Below are 23,260 nucleotides of genomic sequence, written 5' to 3'. Positions count from 1 at the left end.
TGAAAAAAACAACTCTGGAAAATCTTTTTTTCCTGCCTCTTCATCAGAGGTTTCTAATGGACGTCTATATTCCTGGGGCAGAGATTCTATCATCCGTGTCATCATGGTCTGTACCACCCGGATTGATTTTGTTCCCAATTTTCCAGCAAGAATATCAGGGTTTATCCATTCTTTTTTGTTTCTTAAATGTCCAATCTTTGTAATATTTGCTGCCAACATGGCTTTTCTGAGAGTGTCCGATTTTAAAACATCCAAATTTAGAGCAGGGTTGAAAAATAATGGCTCTTCATTCATCCACAGTTTGAGGGTGTTGCTTGCATCTCGAGAAAAATTAAAAAGTGTCCATGCGCTTAAAAGTGATCTATAAAAAGGGCTCAGTCCACTCAAATCCAGTTTCTTAATGTCCATGAGGAAGAGGTGGCGGTCCAGACCCATTTTTCCTGCTCTTCTAAGGAGGGCGCAGGCCACTTCAGTCCAGCACACATTCACTCCGTATAGCAGTCTCTTTGCCGTCTGAATCCTGAAGGCCTTTACTCGCGATCTGATGTCAATCAGCCCCTGGCCTCCTTCTTGTCTGGGTAAGTACAACACCGCCGCCTTCAACCAATGATGTCCCGACCAAAAAAAATTGACTAATCGCTGTTGTATTCCTCTCACCAGATCCTCTGGTGGTTCGATTATTGTCATTTTGTGCCATAATGAAGATGCAACCAGGTTATTACAAATCAGAACTCTCCCCCTATAGGACAAGTGGGGTAGCAACCAGTTCCAGCGAGACAACCGAGCACACACTTTCTCCACAAGGCCCTCCCAATTTTTCTTCCTATACTCTTCTGTCCCTATAAAAGCACCCAAGTATTTAAAACCTGTTTTTCCCCACTGGAGCCCACCAGGAAGTATTGGAACTTTAGGATCTCTTCCACACCATAAAGCATCACTTTTGCCCCAGTTAACTGCTGCTGAGGCGGCTTTTCCATAACACTGTAAAGCCTCTGTTAGTAACTGAATATCACTTTGCTTCCGGATTATAATTGTGACATCATCTGCATACGCAGATAATTTGATCAAAGAGTTAAAAGTGTTTATATGCAGTCCAGTAAGCTCTCGCCTCAATTTGCACAGCAAGGGTTCAATTGCAATGCTATACAGTTGACCTGAAATTGGGCAGCCTTGTCTTATCCCTCGATTTATGTTTATGGGGATACTTAAACCTCCAGCCATTTTAATCATGCATGTAGCTTGAGTATACAGAAGTCTTATCTTAGAAATAAATTTCTCCCCAAACCCAAAAGCTTTTAAAGTATCAAAAAGAAACTCATGATCAACCCTGTCAAAGGCCTTTTCCTGATCCAATGAAACCAACCCCATGTTGACATCATTATAATGAGCAAAATCAACAACATCCCTCATTAAATGAAGATTGTCTGTAATTGATCTATTTTTTATGCAATATGTCTGGTCCTTATGTACAATCTCATTCAATACATTGTTTAGTCTGTTGGCTAAAATCATTGATAAAATTTTGTATTCGGAACACAGAATTGCTACGGGTCTCCAATTTTTTAACAGTGTTAAATCGCCCTTTTTTGGGAGCAGAGACAAAACAGCACGTTGACAACTGGTTGGGAGAATTCCTTCACTGCAACATTTTTGTAAAACTTTAAAATAATCATTTCCAATGGTAGTCCACAATGTCTTGTAAAACTCAGATGGTAGTCCATCCAATCCAGGACTACTACCTAGTGAAAGTCCCTTAACAGCCAAGGTAACTTCTTCAAACGAGATGTCAGCCTCTAAACAGTTTTTTTTTTCTTCAGATATAACAGGTAAGTCCTTTAGAAGCTCATTTCGACAAAGTTCATCAGAAATTTCAGTAGCGTATAAATTAGAATAAAATCCAACGGCAAGTCTTCTCATCTCCAGTGGATCTGTTGTAACGTGTCCACTATTGTCCTTCAAGGAAAACTTTTTGCTTCTTTAGACCCACTTTCCGCTCCAGGTTAAAAAAAAACGCCGTAGGAGCATCCATATCCTTCAGAGACGAAAAGCGGCTTCTTATCAGGGCTCCTTTGACTCTTTCATTTAGAATAAAGCTCAGGTGACTTTTCTTCTCCGTCCAGATCTCTTTCAAGTTAGCAGAGTCATTACCAGTCATATTCAATTCAATGTTAGTAATCTCTTTTTCCAGCCACTTTAAAGTATTTTTTAAACGTACAGAGGAGTGTGCAGCATATTTCTGAGAAAAATCCCTTATATGTGCTTTGCCCACTTCCCACCACTGAATAATACTTTCAAAACGACTTTGTTCTTTTTGCCATGTCTCCCAAAAGGACTTAAAAGCGTCACAAAAAAATGTATCTTCTAAAAGTTTGGTGTTAAAATGCCAGTAACAACTTTTATGTGTGCTTTGACACAGGGTAAAACCAACTGTAATAAGTTTGTGATCAGAAAGAGCATTGGGAATAATTTCTGTACTATAAACTCTATTTCTTAAATTACAAGATATATAAAAACGGTCCAAACGTGCAGCAGATATCCTTTCATTGCAAACTTTCACCCATGTGTATTGCCTAACAGAGGGATTATGTTCTCGCCATACATCTAAGAGACTTAGTTTTTTTAAAACACCAGCTAAAACTGAGGCTGATTGTGCATGAGGTTCTTCTCCATTCCTGTCTATTGTAAAGTCAAGAGTGCAGTTCCAGTCCCCCCCTACAACAATAAACACATCTTCCTTTTCTTCTTTAACTATACTCTCCAGTTTAGTAAAAAATACTTTTCTTTCTGCTCCAACATTAGGGGCATAAATATTTACAAACAAGAATTTAATGTTATTTATTTCGGCCTTTACAGCTAAAAACCTTCCTGGCTCTACTTCAGTTTTAGATAAAATATTCACTTTTAAAGAAGGAGAAAAAAGAACAGCTACACCAGCACTTAAATTGGACCCATGACTCAGAACATACTCTCCTTTCCACCATAATCCCCAGTTTACTTCATTACTACAAGTACTGTGAGTTTCTTGTAAAAAAGTGACATTCAAATCTTTTAAATCTATAATTTCTGATAAAAGTACATTCTTTCTCCCATCCCTCATTCCGTTGATATTAAGAGAACCTAACCTCAAAAACTCCATGAGAAAGAGAGAAAGAAGCAGAAAAGAAAGTCGACCCAGACAAGAAGAGTAAACAGCCATTATTTTTTATTAGATTTTCCCCTCGCCTTACTTATCTTTCTACCTGTTCTGAGTACAGTTAGATATTTATTTAGACGAAATCTTTTTTGTTGATTAAGTTCATCATTACTGGTTATTTTCTTCGCTCGAATCACAGAGGCAATAAACTTTTCAATATCAGGGAAGTGATCACTGACTTCTACACCTGATTTTCCTTTAGTTTTATCGAGGAATGAATTGATCTGATCAATAGTGTACAGCTCAGTCTCAACCCTGTTAGACACATCAGACCATTGCTCATCATCAGTGTATTGTGATAGACTCTCAGTCTCATCAGCCATATTCTCCTCAGAAACACCTGACTGAGCGACTTCACTGTCAGCACACACATCTTCAGCATCTCTCTGATCATTAACGTTATCAACACTCACAACAGCTTTATCAGGCACACTAGTGCATTCAGGTTTCTCCACACTGCCAGTATTAACATTAATAACTCTCACGTCTTGCTGCCCCTTCACTTCCTGTGTAACTGTTCGATCCTGTTCTTCAGCTCTCTGAGATTCTGACTTATTGCTCTGATCGATATTGTCTCCATCAGCACGAGGTGTTGACGCGCTTTTTCCATTTTTATGTGGACACGCAAAGCGCTTGTGTCCAAAATCACCGCAATCAAAACATCTCATATTCTCAGTGCTTGCATACACCATGAAAGAATCCTTACCGTGATTAACACGGAAAGAAACCTCCAAAGTTCGCTCAGGAGAATTGAGAAACATGTAAACATGTCGCCTAAAAGATGTCACATGCTTTAGGGCGGCATTCTTACATCCGAGGGGCACAGTTTTGACAGGGCTAGCGATCTTACCAAATCTCATCAACTCTTTAACGATAACTTCATTAGAAACAAAAGGTGGAATGTTCGAAACTGTGACTTTAGTTGCTGGCGCGGATAGCGGGGTCACTGGGACGAAGGTCTCCTTCACCCATATTCCGCTAACAGTCAACTCATTCACCAACGCTTCCGATTTTAAAAACACAACTACTGCTTTGTTCATCCGCGAGGCCGAGATAATGTTTTCAAACGCGAGTTTTTCACCTATTATCACGAGCAGTTCCTCCACTGTCACTCCAGGCTCAGGGACACACCTGCAGCCATTTCTGAGTGACAGAGTTGGTGAACCTTGCGCCTGAGAAGACGCCATTCCGGCGGCTAAGGGCCGCAAACACACACAAAAAACTCCCTTCTTACGCTAAACTAATCCAACGTACGAGGGGAACACCAATTAAATGGAAAAAAAAGAAAAAAAGAAAGAAAGAAAGATATTCAGTGAAAAAGTTCACGGTCGCTCTCAACACGCGCTCAGCACCTCCACACACTCCCAGCATGCACCAGTGAGAGAGAGAGAGAGAGAGAGAGAGAGAGAGAGAGAGAGAGAGAGAGAGAGAGAGAGAGAGAGAGAGAGAGACTTTGACTTTTAACACACTTTATTATAACACTTCCTTGAAAACAGGCATTAAATTTTCCCCCAGACAAATACAACATAATGTCAAGGAAAAATTAAAAACAATTTTTTTTTTTTTTATTTTAATAATTGACAAAAAATGAATGAATATAAAAGATAAAAAGGATCCCATCCTCACACATATCACCAGTTAAACAATATATCCCCCTCTTCACTGAGAGACAATAATGCTCCATTTATACACCATTTGAGCTCAAATTCAAGAATGTTCTCTGTCATTTGAAAAAATCTGTGTTCTACTCTAATTCTGGATTCAACTAGAGCAGTGAACAGTTGAAGAACATTGATATTTCGCCCTTCAGCAGCCAGCCTGCAAGACTTCCAAATGGCTAGCTTGGCCTGGCCAATTACAAAATTTGCAACAGTACTCTGCTGTTTGTACGTTTTTGAGTATTTACAGCCATAAACAAAAAGTATCCTGTTAAACAGAAAACCCAATTGCCCAAGTATTCTTTCCAGCAATGTAAACAGAGAATCCAATCTAGAACATTCAGTAAAAGCATGGTAAACCGTTTCTGGCGCAGAACAGAAAAAACAAGCTGCTGAACCATTAGGATTAAACTTGTTAACATGATTATTTGTGGGCAAAGCACAATGCAGTATTCTCCATTGTAAATCTCCAGATCTTTTGGGAAGTGGGCCTTTATAAAAAAGCCTCCAGGAAGGAGAAATATCAGCAGAAACAGTTAAAAAATCCCTCCATTTTGTATCACATCTGTCCTTAATGCTCTCAAAATAATCTACTTTAACACATGTCAAGTAAAGTTCTTTTTTTCCTGCTGTCTGAAAATCAAAGTCTTGCAGCATTTTAAATGTTAACAGTTTCCCTTTGCGCTCATCTTCTAAACAACAGACTCTTGGGGACACAACCAATTTGGGAAAAGAGTAATTGGAGGAACCTCCTGACAGAAAGCAGTTTACAAACTGGAGGAGTGAGGGGGGAAAGGCTGCTTTCAACCCCTCTATGAACCGCTCTACTGTTCTCACTGATCTGAAACCCACTTGACCGCAGATGTCCACTATTGACCTCCAAGTTCTGGAGGAAAAGTCAACCAAATGTGCCACTTTGGACAATCCACTATTCAAAAAAGATTGCACCATATTGTTAGATGCACAAAAATCATCTCCTAAAAAGGAATTATAAAACAGTGGCTCATTTAGGCCATAATGTTGATTTTCTTGCCTGAAGATCTTAAAAAGTGCCCAAGATTTTATCACTGAATCATAAAAGGTCACCTCAGACAAAAAACTTGCTCCTTGACAAGACATTAAGAACAGTTGCATATCAAGACGAAACCCGCCAACAGTTTTGAGCAAATCCAGACCAAAAGACACCCATGGCCTGAATTCAACAGGGTACAGTAAGTTTTGGACAGTCTTTAACCTCATGGCTTTGACCTTAGCTGTTAAATCAATTAACCCTTGACCCCCTTCATTGACTGATAGATACAGAACTGCTGGAGGGAGCCAATGATAACCATCCCAAAAGAAGTCCACAAAGTTCTTCTGCAAGCGTTGCAACAGTTCTTTTGGAGGGTCCAACACATTTAAGCGATGCCACATCATGGAAGCTGCTAAATTATTCACAATGAGCACTCTTCCCCTGTATGACAACTGAGGCAATATCCATCTCCATCTCTGCAAACGTCCACACACTTTTCAAAGACGCCATCCCAGTTCTTTTGCATAAACTGGTTAGTTCCGAGGAAGACACCCAACACCTTAAAGCCATCCATACTCCAGGAACATTGCTGAGGAAGTTCAGGAGGACCCCCATCTTCCCATTCCCCCAGTAAAAAAGAAGCACTCTTTTGCCAATTCATTCGTGAGGATGAGGCTTTCTGGTAAGCCTCAAGAGATTCACTTAAATACTTAATGTCTTTAACCGACCTAACAATAACGGTAACGTCATCAGCATAAGCACTAAGTTTAACAGTTGCCAGATCTGTGGTGAATGGGCACACTGTTGAAATACCACCCAGCTTAATCCTCAAAGCTACCAGTAGTGGTTCAATAGCAACAGCATAAAGGATCCCTGAAAGCCCACACCCTTGTCGTATACCTCTGCTTACTTTAAAAGGTCTTCTATGACAACCATTGATTTTTAACATGCTATACACATCAGTATACAACAGTTTCACACAGGATATAAGAAAATCTCCAAAACCAAAGGCCTTAAGGCATTTAAAAAGGAACCCATGATCAACCCGATCGAATGCCTTCTCCTGGTCTAAAGAAAGGAAACCGATGTCAAGTTTATGAACTCGAGCAAAAGAAATCAGATCTCGAATCAGAAAAATGTTATCGAAAATAGACCGGTCTGGGATGCAATACGACTGATCCGGATGAATTACGGAAGAGATGTGAAGCTTGATCCTGTTTGTTAAAGTCTTAGAGAGTATCTTGTAGTCAACTCCAAGTGAGACGGGACGCCAGCATCTGATGTCCTCGAGATCACCTTTCTTGGGGAGTAGAGTGATCACAGCTCTTCGTAGACTCAGTGGTAGTGTGCCTTGTTTTAGACTCTCCATAAAAACAAAAAACAAATCTTTTCCAATAACCGACCAAAACCGTTTATAAAATTCTGAGTTTAATCCATCTAGACCTGGAGCTTTGCCGGAGGACAATTCCTGAACCGCTACAGACAAGTCATCAAAAGTAAACAGATTTTCAAGGCTCGCTTTTTCCTCTTCTGAAAACTGTGGTAGGTCCTGAAGGAGTAGGTCAGCCATGTCCTCATCACAGGGTTCTGCCCTATAAAGATCTTCGTAAAAAGTCAGTGCATGGGAAATAATCTCATGACTATCAGTAATTGTTCCACCGTCAGAACGTTTCAAGCAGCATAAGACTTTTTTCTCCACAGTCCTCTTCTCCAAATTGAAGAAAAATGAAGTTGGGGCATCCATATTGTTAAAAGTTAAAAACCGGGCACGGACCAACGTCTCTTGGGCCCTCTCCTCCAGCAAATTCCGCAAAAGGAATTTTTTACGTTCCAATGCCTCTGTAACCTCCACCAAGTCACTTTCATGACTAAGACAAAGGATTTCCTGCTCGAGCTGTGCCAACTTGTTGTCCAGGATACTCTTGTTATAAGCAGAATAATTTTGACAAAACAGTTTTATTTGAACTTTCCCGATGTCCCACCACTGGCTCAGGGACTTATACTGTGTTTTTCTCTCTCTCCAGACCTCCCAGAAGTGAGTAAAAGAGTGCACAAAAGTGTGGTCCTGCAACAACCTGCTATTGAATTTCCAATAGGGATGCCTAAAAGTGCTCTGTGCAGTGGTGACATTAACAGACATCAAATGATGATCAGATAAGGCAGTAGGAGAAATGCAGCAATTAAAGAATTTATCTCTTGCACTTTTTTGAATATAAATCCTATCCAGCCTGGCCCCAGATACCCTATTTGAATTTATTTTTAACCAGGTGCACTGTCTATCCAGGGGGAAAGATTCTCTCCAAACATCTATAAGATTATGATATGTGATCAAAGACCTAAGCACATCAGCTGATTTATTGTGGGGTTCATCATGATTCCTGTCTAGAGTGTGATTTAGAGTACAGTTAAAATCTCCAGCCAGAACAATAATACTATCAGGTGAAACATCGCTTAGAACCGTCTTAAGTTTTTCAAAAAAGCAGATTCGTTCTGAACCAACGTTGGGAGCATAAACATTAACAAATGAAAAATTTACACCACGAATTGTTGCATCAACTCTTAACAAGCGACCAGAAACCAGCTCAAAAACACTCGAGGTAGGTCTTTAAACTCAGGTGCCAGCAGTATAGCGACTCCTGCACTCACACTGGAGCCATGACTCAGTATAGCCTGCCCTTTCCATTCAGTCATCCACTGAATCTGATTATTAGCATCAGTGTGTGTTTCCTGCAGAAAAACTACACTGGCGCTCTTTAACATTATGTAATCAAAGAAACAAGCCCGTTTTACCGCATCACGACACCCATTGATATTAAAAGAACTGAGTCTCAACGGAGTCATAAAAGTGGAAATAAAGTAAGCACTCAATAATAACAGTCCGTTAAAATACATCAGAAGTAATCGGGCCATATTCATTTTTTACTGCGTGAATGCAGGATACTTCAGACAGTGCTGAGCAGCTTCTTAAGCCGGTACCGTTTAGGTTTATCAAGCTCATCAAACGTAGTCTTTCTCATAGCCACAGCACAAGACACTAAAAACAGTTTCAAGTCAGGAAAATAAGACTCTATTTTGGGTTTACGCAACCCCTTCGTGGCATCAAGAAAATGATTTATTTGCTGAACAGTGTAATATTTGATCTTACCTTCAGAGGCAGGTTTTAAATCCATCGCGTTATTTCCACTGAACTCAATATCCTCGTATTCATTTTCAGAATCATGCAATTGAGACTCTGAATCCATGAGGTCTTGAGATAAGATGTCATTTTGACTGAATTCTGAGTTATCTGTGATTTGAATCTCAGTTTTCTCAGGTTGCATTTGTTTCTCGAGAAGCGTAACGGTCTCAGGTACAGACTGCGGGAACACCCTTTCAGTGCTCGTCTCTGCTGCCGCAGCGGCAGGTTTATGACTCGGCTCGGCCGCCTCTTCAACCGCCTTCTCCGGGCCGACTTTAGAGGCAACCAGCACCAGTCTCACCTCGGGCGAGTCAGCCGGCGCAGAAATCGCTCCGTTCGGCTGGGGTTGCGAAGCCACAGCGGCCGCAGTAACTCCCGCGCCCGTCACCCGCTCAATGTTCACCGCATCTGCATCTGAGGCCACATCAGGCCTCGCTGGTCTGTCCCTATTCGGGCAAGTTTGCCTGATATGTCCAAATTCGCCACAAACGAAACACCTCATGGACTCAGAGCTGATGAATATTGTACAATCTTTCCCTTCTATGTTTAACTTCACTGACAGGCTTAAGGGATCGCTCTGAGAGTTCAAAATCATAAAAGCCTGCCGCCGAAAAGACATTACGTGCTTAATTTCAGGGTTTTTGCATCCGAGCGCGATCATTTTTATGGGACTGACTATTTTACCATGCCTCTGAAGTATCTGCTCTAGACATTCATTTTTAACAAACGGGGGTACGTTCGATAGAACCACTTTCTTCGATGGGCTTGACAACGGTAAAACGGGTACAAAGGTCTCATTAATCACTAGTCCTGTCTCAATTAAATCATCTACCATTTGGCTTTGACTCAAGAAAATCACAATGGCCTTATTCATACGGGAAGCAGATCTTATATTAGCGCCTCCGACCACCGCACTCACGGCTATCAGACACACCTCCACCGACACCGCGGCATCAGGCATGCATTTGCAGCCATGCCCGATTGTCAGCCGCGAGAAATCTCTTACATCCGACCCCATTACCCCCACACGCTGACAACAGCCAGCAAAGGCTATGTTCGTAACCCTACACTAACACTCAAAAAAAAAGTAAAAAAAAGGTTTAAACTTAAAGAAAAAGAAAGATAGCTCTCACTTCAACAGAGAGGTTCTCACTCACGCCAACCTTCACTCGCTCCCAGCATGCACTCGCAGAGAGAGAGAGAGAGAGAGAGAGAGAGTGAGAGAGTGAGAGAGTGAGAGTGAGAGTGAGAGAGAGAGAGAGAGAATTTTTTTTTTTTTTTTCAACACATACATTTATTAAATCAGTTTCATTCACGATAATACCAATAACATCACAGAAAACAGAGAAAGATCATTCACATCAACAGAGCAAAAGATTAAAACTTACATTTTCTTCCAAAACAGCACGAAATGCTTCATTACAACACCACTTTAATACAAACATTTCTAAATCTTTCATCCCTTTATAGTATTTAAACTCAACTGATATTCAGAATTTCATAAGGCATTTGAACAAAAAAAGAACATCTGTGCCATGTAAATTATTCATCCTATTTTTCCTTGAGATATAAATTGCCATCTTTGCTTGTCCGACCATAAAGTTGATATACATTTGTAACCAGCTCCCAAAATAAAGGCAGTGGGTCTAAGATTCACCCAAAAACCTAAAAACAACTGTCCCAATACATTAAACACTGGTTCAAGCCTTCTACATTCCAGAAAACAATGAAAAATGGTTTCCCTTAATCCACAAAAAACACAAAAATCACTGGTGTTGGGATTAATAATAGAAACAAAAGAGTTTACACCAACAGCACCCTTCAGGATTTTCCACAGTAAGTCTCCAGTTTTCATTATCAATGGTGGTTTGTAAAAGACTTTCCAATAAGGTTTTATCACCCAATCCAAGTTTATCCCTCCATACATTGTCCGTTTTATCACACAGTGATTTGTGCTTTAATTTAACAAAGCATTTGTACATAGTCTTTCCATTTAATTCATTTAAATTCAAATCCTTAAAAACATCAACATCTAGCAAATGACCGGACATCTACTTTAAAGTGTAGGTAACATATGTTTTTTTAGGCCCTACTTTGGGTAATCGAGTGTCAGACAACAAGTTTATCTACATACAATGTGTAAAAACACTTTAATCTCGTAATTATATGCAGTTATTCGTACCGTACTTCTTGACTGACTCTCAAATGATTCGTTCCGCGATTCACCCGTCTAGGCCCCTCCTACCCGGTAACCTCGTGTCATGTGATTGGTCAGATGGTTTAGTCTGTTGTGATTGGTCAGACGCGTTCATTTGTCGCAAAGTGAACGCCTACCATCACTACAGGATTACGGTTTACATGTGGTTGGATCTCTTCATATATATGTGTAGATAGAGATGGCGGCGATTTTACCGTACCAGTTTGAGCCCGCGTCTGACGAGGAAGACGCTAATCCTCCACAAACTCCACCATAATTGGAGCAGGATGTTTGTCAGTGTCAAGTGACAACTCTTGTCATAAAAACTCTCAGTGTGAAAACATGCATGTTGTGTTTTGCTTATCAATTAAGTAAATTATCATTTTTCTTAAAATACGTTAGTAATACTATTATTTCGTCTAATTGTGCGTTGTCATGGTACATAGAGCATTTCAAAAAGTCGACGTTATGAAAAATTATTGTAGTTTCACCCAAAGATATCTATATAGGTGCACATGCGTCAAAATGCAAAGCGAGGATGAATATATTTGCTGCCAGGAAGTGCAACAGGTTGTTTACAAATTATTATGAATCAATTTGTTATGAAAACTATTTTCTATCGTTTGTTGCCATCACAACAAAATAATTTCATAAAACATTCAATTAGGTTCATAACGGTTTAAAGTATTTAGAGAATTAATTAATCCTTCTGCAGATCCCAGTAAGAAAAAGAACATTTACAATTCTCTTGTAACAGTATTATACATGGACTAGTTGACACGGCATACAGTGTACCGTGTTCGTATCTTCAGATGATATTACAATACAGATAGTACTCGACTTAGTTCTTGAAACAAATATTTTGAGAATTCATGGATTGAACAATTAAATCAGCCGAGTAAATAGCAAGATAAACAAACTGTAACACAGCAGAAATAACGCTACATGCTAATGTTAGCGTTATATGCATTAGCTAAACACAGACATAAGGTACGAAAATATTTCTTGAAGTTCAGACAAATATCAAAAGTCACACTTACAGGTTGGGACTCGGTGGAGCTAAAAGGTCCAAATAGAGTTGGTATTGCCCCCTCTCTCAAGGATAGTCGTTTCACATATCCTGCACTGAACGCGCTAAGATTATCAAAGCAATCATCTGTGAAATGACGCGCACACAGTACAACCCTTGTGTTATACTCCTTCGGTATTCTTTGAAAAATGAATTGTAACCATTTTCACTCAGACGTTCTTGCTTTGGTAGCTGAAATAAGACGGACTTAATTTCACACCGTAGAACACAGACACGAGACATGATACACACACATCACGAACGAGCGACAGTGTTTGGGGGAGGAGACATACATTTTCCCGGCAGTCTCAGCAACACGTTTATGTATAGTGACGTAGATATGCATCCACGGCTCGTTTGTGTAATTCAGAGTCGACTCTCATTTTTATAAGCAAATAACTTCGTTATTTATTCACCTTCGAACTTACAACTTGGCAGACAGCTTACTTTCAAACACGGCAATATAACAGACTGCATGAAACGTCATTTTCATGATGTCATGTTACGTACTCTTTAAGACTAGTGTTATCCAATGTCTGGGAAGAGGGTCCTTTATGTTTGGAACCAAGATTCCTTCTTTGTATCTTTTAAGTATTGTCAGATCATCAGTAGTCAGCTTTTTTGACCAAAGTTCCATCATTTTTGAAGAACAACGCCATGACTTTAGGCCTAACAAGGAAGCCACAGGAGATACATCATTCAGCTCGGGACCAGCATTTTTTATTATATGTTCTAGTTTCACAGTCTTGGTGTCACACAATCTCTGAGATAGGCCTGATACTTCTTCCGTTATGTCCAGGCGACCTCCCCTGACTAGAGGCTACTCCAACAACCAAAACAGTGAGTCAGTGTTTTCTGGTCCTCTGGTATCAAAAGAAACCCAGATCTTAAGCAGTTTCTTGTAAAAAATAGAAAGTACATACATATGTACCTTGTTTGTGTCCACAAGAAATAAGGGCAGTATCCAGTCTAATTCCATCCACACGCTGAAGTATGATATGTCCCTCCATATCAAATATGCTAGTCCTGTTAGGAGTCTCTGAATAAACTGGAGTGGAAAGGTTTCATGCCTGCTCAGCAAGGACACCAGGCCTTGTCCACCTTCCTCCACTGGCAAAAATAAAACACCTTGGGGAACCCAGTGCAATTTGTCCCAAAAGAAATCAACTAGTGCTGCCTGCAATTTTGATAACAGTCCAGTTGGGGGGTCCTCACACCAAAGCTTATGCCATAAGGCTGATGCGATCAAGTTATATATTATTAAAACTCTACCTCTTAAAGACAATTGAGGATGCATCCACTTCCATTTTTGAGGTCTACCCTCCATTTTTTCCACTATCCCATCCCAATTTTTATGCTGTATGCAGGCATCCCCGAGGTACACTCCCAAATGTTTAATTCCTTCCTTTTTCCTGATTAGACCACCAGGTAAGGTTGGAACAACATTTATCCATGGTCACGAATCAAAGCATCACTTTTCCCCCAGTTCACCTTAGCAGAGGAAATTACACCAAAATCATGAACAGTGGATATCAAATTATTAACATAATTTTGACTATTTATAAAGACCACAACATCATCTGAATAAGCAGATATTTGATGTTGAACATTATCAGAGCCTAATTTAAAACCTTCAATGTTTGAGCGAAGCATGTTCAACATGGGCTCGATGGCCAAAGAATATAGCATCCCAGATATAGTGCACCCCTGCCTTATACCTCTTCCTATCTTAAAGGGGGCACTCAAACCACCATTGATTTTCAGTAAGCTTTCAATGTCTTGATACATCACTTTAATTATACAGGAAAAAATTGAGCCAAAACCAAAGCTTCCAGAGTATCCCATAGATATTGATGTTCTATTTTATCAAACTATTTTTCCTGGTCAATAGAAACAAGACCAAAATCCAAATCGCTATAGGTAGAAACATCCAAGATATCTCGAACAAGGGATAATAAGTAATAGCCCTGACAGGCACGCAATAGGTCTGATCAAAATGAATAATCTGCCCCATCACATCTATTAGTCTGGTGGCCAAGACTTTCGAGAATATTTTTAACTCAGAGCAGAGTAAACTTACTTTTTATTTCCTGCAAGTCACCTTTTTTAGGTAACAATGTAACTACAGCTCTCCTGGAACTTGGAGGGAGTGAGCCCTCAACCAGACTCTCATTGAGAACATCCAAGAAATCATCGCCCAGCACTCCCCAAAACTTTTTGAAGAACTCTACAGGAAGACCATCAATACTGGGTGATTTTCCAGGATTAACAGTTAACAGATGTTAGCAGTTCCTGTCCAGAGAGAGGCTTATCGAGTTTTTTCTTGGAGTCTTTTGAGATATTAAATAAATCTTTGCACAGCTCTCCTCTTTATGTCAGCAGGTTCATTCAATTCCTGCCCAGATTCAGAATGCATCTACTCTGACCATTCTTTCTTTCCAGGCCAAAAAATAATCTAGACGGGGCATCCATTTGCGTTAACATCTGAAAACGTGACCTAACCAATGCTCCTTGTGTCCTTGTGCCAAGCAGATCTACTAAAGCAGATTTTTTGCATTTGATGTCATCAATGAATCTCTGTTCTCTATTGGTTTCCACCAAGTTTTGTAAATTACTAATTTCCACTTCAAGCTCTCTGATTGAGCGTGTGATGTCTCTAGAAACATTGAAAGCGTACTGTTGACATAATGATTTTTATTTGAAGTTTTCCACAGTCACACCACTGACTTCTTCTTAAGCTTAAAATTTCCCAGAATTTGGAAAACACATCTTAAAATTCATATCTTCCAAAAAGGAAACATTAAAATGCTAATATGCACTTTTGATTTTTACATTTGCAAAGAACACTTCACATAACACCAAACAATTATCCGAAAAGCCAACTGGAGAGATTGCACATTTCTTTACAATGTTAAAATGATGTCCTAAACAATAAAACCTATCAAGTCGAGCTAATGAAATGACATTTTCCCTGGTATGTGTCTATGTATAATGTCTATCATTCCCATTTATTCCCCTCCATACATCACTTAAGCTATGAGTTTGCATTAATTCTCTTATAACGCGACTTGGAGCATTGTGAGGCTCTAAGTGATTACTATCTAATACATAATTCTCCGTACAGTTAAAATCACCCTCCAAAAAAAGGAAATCATCAGACTCACAACTTTGTAAGAAAATATAAACGTTTCTCAAAAATAGCACTCTTTCTTGTCCATTTACAGGAGCATATAAATTCAGAAAAATAAAATTAAACTTCTCAAATATGGCTCTTAGGGCTAAAAGCCTACCAGGTATGACTTGCTTTATTTCACATGAAATCGGCAAGAAATTCTTTGCAAATAATATAGCTACGTGCAGATATTTTTGCAAATATCTCACCCACCTGAGCTAAGGTGGGTGAGATACACTTCGCCCTGCCATTCTTTCCTCCATTCAATTTCATTTAGACTATCAGTGTAAGTTTCTTGAACAAAAGGCACATTAATGTCTTTTTGTCGAATTAATTCAAACAATGAATTGTCTTCTGCAGAAAGAGTCTCACTTTTTCAAAAGTATAACAATGTTTTTTATCTTCTACATCTTTCAGGAGTTATAGCTTCATTATCAGATTCCTCTTGTGTACTATACACCTCATCTTTCTCAACACCTTCTACCACATCGTCATCACTCACTTTTTTCCAGACTTCTTAGAACGTTTTCTCTTAGTAACAGGGGTTTTGAAAATGGTCTCATCCTTCTCAAAATCAGTATTCATGTCTTCCTCAGCCACAATAAACTCTACTGCGGCTAAGGCCTAGTCCATGCCCACATTGCTTTCTTTTTCTTTCTCATGAACACTTCCTGAAATGGACTTTCATCAGCTGTAACCTGTTCTAGTATATCCATTTCAGCATTAACTTCCTCAACTTGTATCAAATCGTTGCCGTTTAAAATTGCATCAGGAATAGCGCCACCTGCCTGCAGAGGACATGCATGTTTCAAAACATTTCATAGATTCAGACGATGCAAAAACAAAACAAAGTCAAAACCATCCACTCGGAATTTTAAAGCCTCATTCAGTTCCTCAACTCCATTGTACAAAATCATGTGTATCTGTCGTCTAAAACACACAACGTGTCTAAGCAAAGGCGACTTGCACCCAAACGGTAACTTTTTCATTTGGGACATGATCTTACCATGTCTAGACAACTCTTTTGTCAACAAATCATCTTTTATAAAAGGGGAACATTGCACAAAATTATCTTTCTTGCGGGTAGCATTAATGGCATAACAGGAGTAAAAGCGTGCCCAATAACAACTCCATTCTGAACCACATCGTTTACTTTTTCAACGGAATCCAAGAAAACCACAGTGCTATTCATTCAGGATGCCGACAATATACTAGCATACCCAACTACCTTCCCTACCACCAGAGCACAATCTTCTGCGGAACATTCACTGCAGGCACAATTCTAATACCGTGCTTGTGTGAAAGTTGCTCCATGCTCTGAGGTAACGCCGGCATTACCAACCAGCAAAAAGCCGGTTGATGGCGTTCCTTCACTATACAAACTACAATACACCCGAAAACCAGAAAATTCAACACAATGACACTTGTAATAAATATTAATAGACTAAAAGTGTAGAAAATATATATATATAAAAGTGAGTGAAAAAAGAAAACTCACTCTTAGCACAATAGCGTTCTCACTCACAAGCACATCTCCTCATTCACTCAACACATGCGCACGAGAGAGAGAAAGAGAGAGAGAGAAAGAGAGAGAGAGAGAGAGAGAGAGAGAGAGAGAGAGATGATGTATCACACTTTTAGCATGTATTCATCAGAAGGACACACATACGTGTCATCGGTGTCTATGGAGTCTCCGCACGCAGCTGCTCCAAGTATAGACTCCATAGCTGTGGAGTAAAGTGCTCGCTGAGCGACGGGTCGCTTCTCATCACCGCTGCTCTGCGATCCCTCAACCTGCCGCTCATGATCCGCCTGGTCCAGATTATGAACCCCCAACAGCAAACTGTAATCCATGATCTTAAAACTCTCCAAAACCTAAAGCGTCACAAAAGAAATTCATGAAGAACCAATGGAGGACACACTGACGACTGTAGCTACTGTGTAACGAACAACACTCACCAGACAGTCTCTCTGTAGTGTTTTCACCAGGGCGTTACACGTGTCCACGTCCAGCAGAAGACCGTCCTGAACCTCCTGCATGAAGTCAAGATCTTTGAATGTGGGTTTGGATTTTTCGCGTTCTTTCTTAGAAGCTCGCCGCTTGTGTGTGGAGCCCTTTAGATCAAACTTAAGGTGCATGCGGAAGACACGAGGCAGAACATTGTTCATCACCACTATACGAATGTTCTTCCCGCCCGACTGAACGCAGTACAAACCAAAGAATTTAGGCAGCAGGGTGCGAGGATTCTGGTTCAGGTTCTGTCAGTGAGAATGAGAGAGAGGAAACGTGAGGTTATACTTAATTCTGTATCACACGTAACTTGAGTTTGTCTTTGTTTGATGGGAGACTTTTGATTGCATCGTGAGGTTTAACATGGTAGAATGTTGTCATCTATTAGAAAGTCCTGCATAAAACAAGCATATCCCTGCTGTTTTTCTGAAACCTCGTATCTCCATATTTTGTGATTTTCATTTGTAGCCATAAAACATTATTATTTGTCATCCTTTATGCTTGTTACGGGGTTTTGCAAAAATCTAACCAATAAAAAGTAGTGCTTTTTCAATTTCCTAATAAACAGCAAATTTAGACATACAAGGTTTTGGAAGAACTGCAATGAAATTATCCAGGATACCTTATAAGTTGCCTTAACAATCACCTTAATAATGATTTTTTTAAAGACTTTAAAAATTCTGTATCCAACAAATATTTATTAAACTAAGGGGCCGATCAGACAGAAAGCGTTTTCTGCTGTTAGACTCTATTAGAAATGCATAGTCGCATAATATGACGTTTACCTTCAACAGTGCAAAAACTGCCATTAAATTTGTAAGAAAAGTTGTGTTGAAATGTTGTGAAGTTCAAAACGTTCTTGATTTAAACTAATTTTACCTTATTTAATAACGGTAAAAAATATTTTTTTATAAATAGAATACTACAATTATGAATATCATAAAAGGTATTTTATTAAACATTTAAAATTACAATAACAAATGCTTATTAAAAACATTTCAGCCCAAAAAATCATAATAAATTACATATAATATGGGTGATTTCATTTTAGTGCCAACCGGCAATAAAATAAAATGATGATTTTATTTTGATGTGCACAATACAGGCAGATACACACACAGAGGTGCGCTATATGGGGTCTTGTTAGAGCCGCTAATAATGGATACATAATGTTCTCTATACTTTAAAAGGTAAGTGAATGTAAATGTCAGCATCATACTATGTATAAAGCATTGAAGAATGTCGAGTAGAACGAAAGCTTTTTCAGTTAGTTCAGCTAGTCTATTTTATTCCTACAGTCACTCCTGACAGAAGGCTTCCGTAAATATTTAGTTTATATGTAACATTATGCTTAAACTAAGTTGAATGGTGCAACTCAATAATAGTTTGTCACTGCTGGTGCAACCGGCCATGTTTTGAAGTTTCTGCTAATATGACAGTTAACAGCAAGCAACTAGATGCAATAATCAGGGTCAAGATGTTCACAACTCAGGAACATCATGAGACTCACCATGTAGTATCCAGGCAGCAGTTTCTGCAGAAATTCAGCTTCTTTATGCATGACGGTTTTCAGGATAAACTCATCGTCCCGTGTGACGTAAAAAATAGAGCCGCTGGCACCAGGGTTTGAAAGCTCGATCAGAGGTTCATTACACAGAGAATACTGCAATAAACACATACACAAAGAGACAATGAGATTTATGTTTTTCTAATATATAGTATACGTTACAATGACATACATTTAATTACATACAATGATTATACTGTACATTGATATAACATAGTATCATTGGATATAAATGAACAAATTATCTTTATGGAACGAAGCGAACGGCTGCTTCACTTCCCAGAATTCTGTTAACTGCTCATTTTCACTTCAGTCTGTTTTAGTTTCTGTATAAGATTCCATTTAAGCTCACACTGATGAATTGAAGCCGATTCTCAAATTCTGAATGTTACCTAATTTAAACACTGTTACAGAATATTATTATTACACATGAATCTTTCAGATTAATTTCCTTGTAAAGTGATACTTCACCCCAAAATGAAAAGTCTGTCATCATTTACATTCGAGTTGTTCCAAATCTTTATAAATGTCTCTGTTCTGATGAACACAAAGAAAGATATTCTGAAGAATGCTTATAACCAGACCGATTTCCCCCCCCCTACATTTGAAGAATGTAGGACAGCAAACAGTTGCAGGGCACTTTTTTTCCTACTATGGGGTCAATGGGGAGCTAGATCTGTTTGGTTATAAGCATTCTATCAATTATCTTTCTCTGTGTTCATCAAGTAAAGACATTTAAACAGATTTGGAACAACAATTTTCATTTTTGGGGTGAATTATTACTTTAAGGAATTTCAAACATCTTTGAAACATCTTTTTTAAACTTGAACTAGATGAATCACTACACAATTATAATAATGCTTTCAAATAAATAACAGATGAACGAAAAAAACATCCCATAAACCATTACACAACACCTAACCTGCAAATGCACACACATCATCATTCCTGTTTCTCTGACCTCATTTTAAACAAATTGAATTGACACTGATTTGTGGCAGCTACAGTTGTGTTCAAAATTATTCAACCCCCACTGAAATTGATTGTTTTGGTCGGTTTGACATTGATTATGATCATTCAGTCATCCTGCTTACAATTAAATCAAAGAGGCACGTGTAGGTCAGACAAATATAACATAACATTTATAATGAAATAACCACAAATGTATTTTCTGAGCTCACATCATTATCAGTTTTATTCAACCCCCAAGTGACATTCAATCTTAGTACTTAGTACAACATCCTTTTACAGTTATAACAGCTTTTAAACGTGAAGCATAGCTTGACACAAGTGTCTTGGAGCGATCTACGGGTATCCCTCGCCCATTCATCATGGGCAAAAGCCTCCAGTTCAGTCACATTCTTAGGCTTGCGCACTGCAACTGCTTTCTTTAAGTCCCACCAGAGGTTCTCAATCAGATTTAAGTCTGGTGACTGCGATGGCCACTTCAAAATGTTCCAGCCTTTAATCTGCAACCATGCTCTAGTGGACTTGGAGGTATGCTTGGGATCATTGTCCTGTTGAAAGGTCCAACGTCTTCCAAGCCTCAGGTTTGTGACGGACTGCATCACATTGTCATCCAATATCTCCTGGTACTGAAGAGAATTCATGGTACCTTGCACAAGCTGAAGCTTCACAGTACCTGCAGAAGCAAAACAGCCCCAAAGCATGATTGACCCCCCGCCATGCTTCACAGTAGGCAAGGTGTTCTTTTCTTCATAGGCCTTGTTCTTCCTCCTCCAAACATAGCATTGATCCATGGGCCCAAACAGTTCTAATTTTGTTTCATCAGTCCACAGAACACTATCCCAAAACTTCTGTGGTTTGTCCACATGACTTTTGGCATACTGCAGTCGACTCTTCTTATTCTTTGGGGACAGCAAGGGGGTGCGCCTGGGAGTTCTGGCATGGAGGCCTTAATTACGCAGGCTGCGCCGTATTGTCTGAGCAGAAACTTCAGTACCCACATCTGACAAATCTTTTCTCAGTTCCTCAGCAGTCACACGGGGACTTTTCTCCACTCTACGCTTCAGGTAGCGCACAGCAGTCGAAGTCAGCATCTTCTTTCTGCCATGACCAGGTAGCGTTTCAACAGTGCCCTTTGCCTTGAATTTGCGAATGATGCTTCCTATGGTGTCTCTTGGTATGTTTAACATCTTTGCAATCTTCTTATAGCCATTGCCCTTCCTGTGAAGAGTAATCACCTGTTCTCTTGTCTTCCTGGACCATTCTCTTGACCTCATCATGTTTGTAACCACACCAGTAAATGTCTAGAAGGAGCTGAGTATCACAGTCTTTTTAAAGCTGCCTAATTTGTGCTTATTAGGCTTTATTGCTGCTCCCTGATATCCACAGGTGTTTTCAATACCTGATTGAAAACACTTCATTGAACCTCTGTTCTTCAGAGTGGTAGTCTTTAAGGGGTTGAATAATTATGTCAATGAAGAATTCACAAAAGAAACATTTACTACTGTATTACAAAACTAATTGATTTCATTTTAGTTGCATATGGTTCTTTAAGAAGTCTTGTTGGATTTCATTCTGAATACAATTACAAATGTACGCTAAATTCCCTAAAACCATTTACAGCATTGGGGGTTGAATAATTTTGAACACAACTGTAAAAGCATTTGCCATTATCTAATCTGAGAGGGTTCTAAACTGAATAATTGATAACATGTTATTGATAAATTGATCACTGTTCAGTTTTATTAAGAATATAACATATATGTTACATTTAAAATTCAGTGAGTCTCTTAATACACACTTCACATTTCTAATTTTGTGCACAACATCAAATCATGAGTCAAAGAAATGTAAAAATTGCCCGATGGAATAGTAAGGACGGATCTCAATAAATGTGCATAGTAGTAGTACACCATTCCAAACATACTCTGTTTGCGTGGTAATCTGATAGCCTGAAGCTGACCAATCAGAAAGAAGAATAAAACACGAATAGAACATGAAGCTGTGACTTCATACAGGACAACATCGGAGCTTTAATAAACATATACGGAGACATCGAAGCAAATCTCATAATTAAACATGAAACACCTACACCGATGACTGCCCTACCCCAAAAACATCACACGCACACACACACACACAACAAGCGCAAACACACACACCCACACAATAACAAAAAAAATGTGAACACACGTAAACACACGCGCGCACACACACGTGAACACACACACATGTGCACACATACACGTGAACCCACACATGTGCAACACATGTGAACACACACACCACTTGGTTCAGAGGAGATCTCAGTAATCTCAGTTTGATACCATTATATTCTTACTGTAATTGTTGGTCAACAATTGATTTCTGTGTCTTTAACATTTTGCCCTGAAATACATTTTGGGTGAATCATCTCAGAGAAGAGCCCTGACACAACATTTTGATCTTGTGTCTTTGACAATCAACGTCTCACCAGATAGTCATCCGGTCGAATCCCGAAGAGTTCTCTGAAGTATCGGAATGCCACCGGAGCATACGTCTTAAATCTGAAGTCTGGATAGTGATGCGCTGGGGTTAGATTACTGCCCTCACTGAGCGAGAGAGAGAGAGAGTTCTGGCCTCAGATGAAAAAATTTACTGATATTTGCAAGTCATTGTAAGTTGCTTTGGATAAAAAAAGGAATATGTCTTGTCTTATTATCAATCAGCTTATTGATAAGCTTTTTATTAATTAAATGTCATTCATTTTTAAAACATTTTTGAAAAATAAATTAACATATAGAACATTTATAGATTTCTCCACATCACTCATTTTATACATTAAGCAATAAGCCTTCTGACAATTTTTTTTTTTAGATCATTTCAGTCATATATGTTGAAGAATAAATTTGACACACAAACAGACCTCGGGAAGAAAATGCTCTCCACCACGTAGAAATCCTGCATGAGAACATCTCTCTCAGGTTTGGAGCTCAGGTTTCCCACGGTGTAGCCAATGCCGAGCTGAATGGCTCCTTTCAGAGCAGACGAGGTCGTCTGTGGACACACAAATCTCACATCACTCCTCAATCCTTCCCATTCAACACATGGATAACAACATACAAACAGCAAACTCTTCTGGAAGTCTTATAGAGATTTTTATTTGTTATAGACGAAAATATGAGTTGACATCTGATAAACAGACATCATATTCTCCTGATAGTCTTCATAAAAGACAATGCACAATTTTTAACTTTT

General features: G+C 39.1%; 1 protein-coding gene across 3 annotated transcripts in view; it reads right to left on the bottom strand.

Moving 5' to 3' along the window:
* Nucleotides 1-23,260, bottom strand: part of pip5k1cb (phosphatidylinositol-4-phosphate 5-kinase, type I, gamma b) — a 64,118-nt gene that overhangs the window by 24,206 nt on the left and 16,652 nt on the right. For all 3 annotated transcript variants that reach the window (XM_056742816.1, XM_056742817.1, XM_056742818.1), the window contains exons 4-8: nucleotides 22,929-23,059; nucleotides 22,497-22,614; nucleotides 19,001-19,153; nucleotides 17,439-17,738; nucleotides 17,149-17,354 (exon numbers count right to left, since the gene is read on the bottom strand). In XM_056742816.1, coding sequence (XP_056598794.1) covers nucleotides 17,149-17,354; nucleotides 17,439-17,738; nucleotides 19,001-19,153; nucleotides 22,497-22,614; nucleotides 22,929-23,059 — 908 coding nt within the window. The remainder of the gene's footprint in view (nucleotides 1-17,148; nucleotides 17,355-17,438; nucleotides 17,739-19,000; nucleotides 19,154-22,496; nucleotides 22,615-22,928; nucleotides 23,060-23,260) is intronic.

Source organism: Triplophysa dalaica, chromosome 3 (genome assembly GCF_015846415.1).
Source record: "Triplophysa dalaica isolate WHDGS20190420 chromosome 3, ASM1584641v1, whole genome shotgun sequence".
Taxonomy (NCBI): Eukaryota; Metazoa; Chordata; class Actinopteri; order Cypriniformes; family Nemacheilidae; genus Triplophysa; species Triplophysa dalaica.
This window is presented reverse-complemented; position numbering and strand designations above follow the sequence as displayed.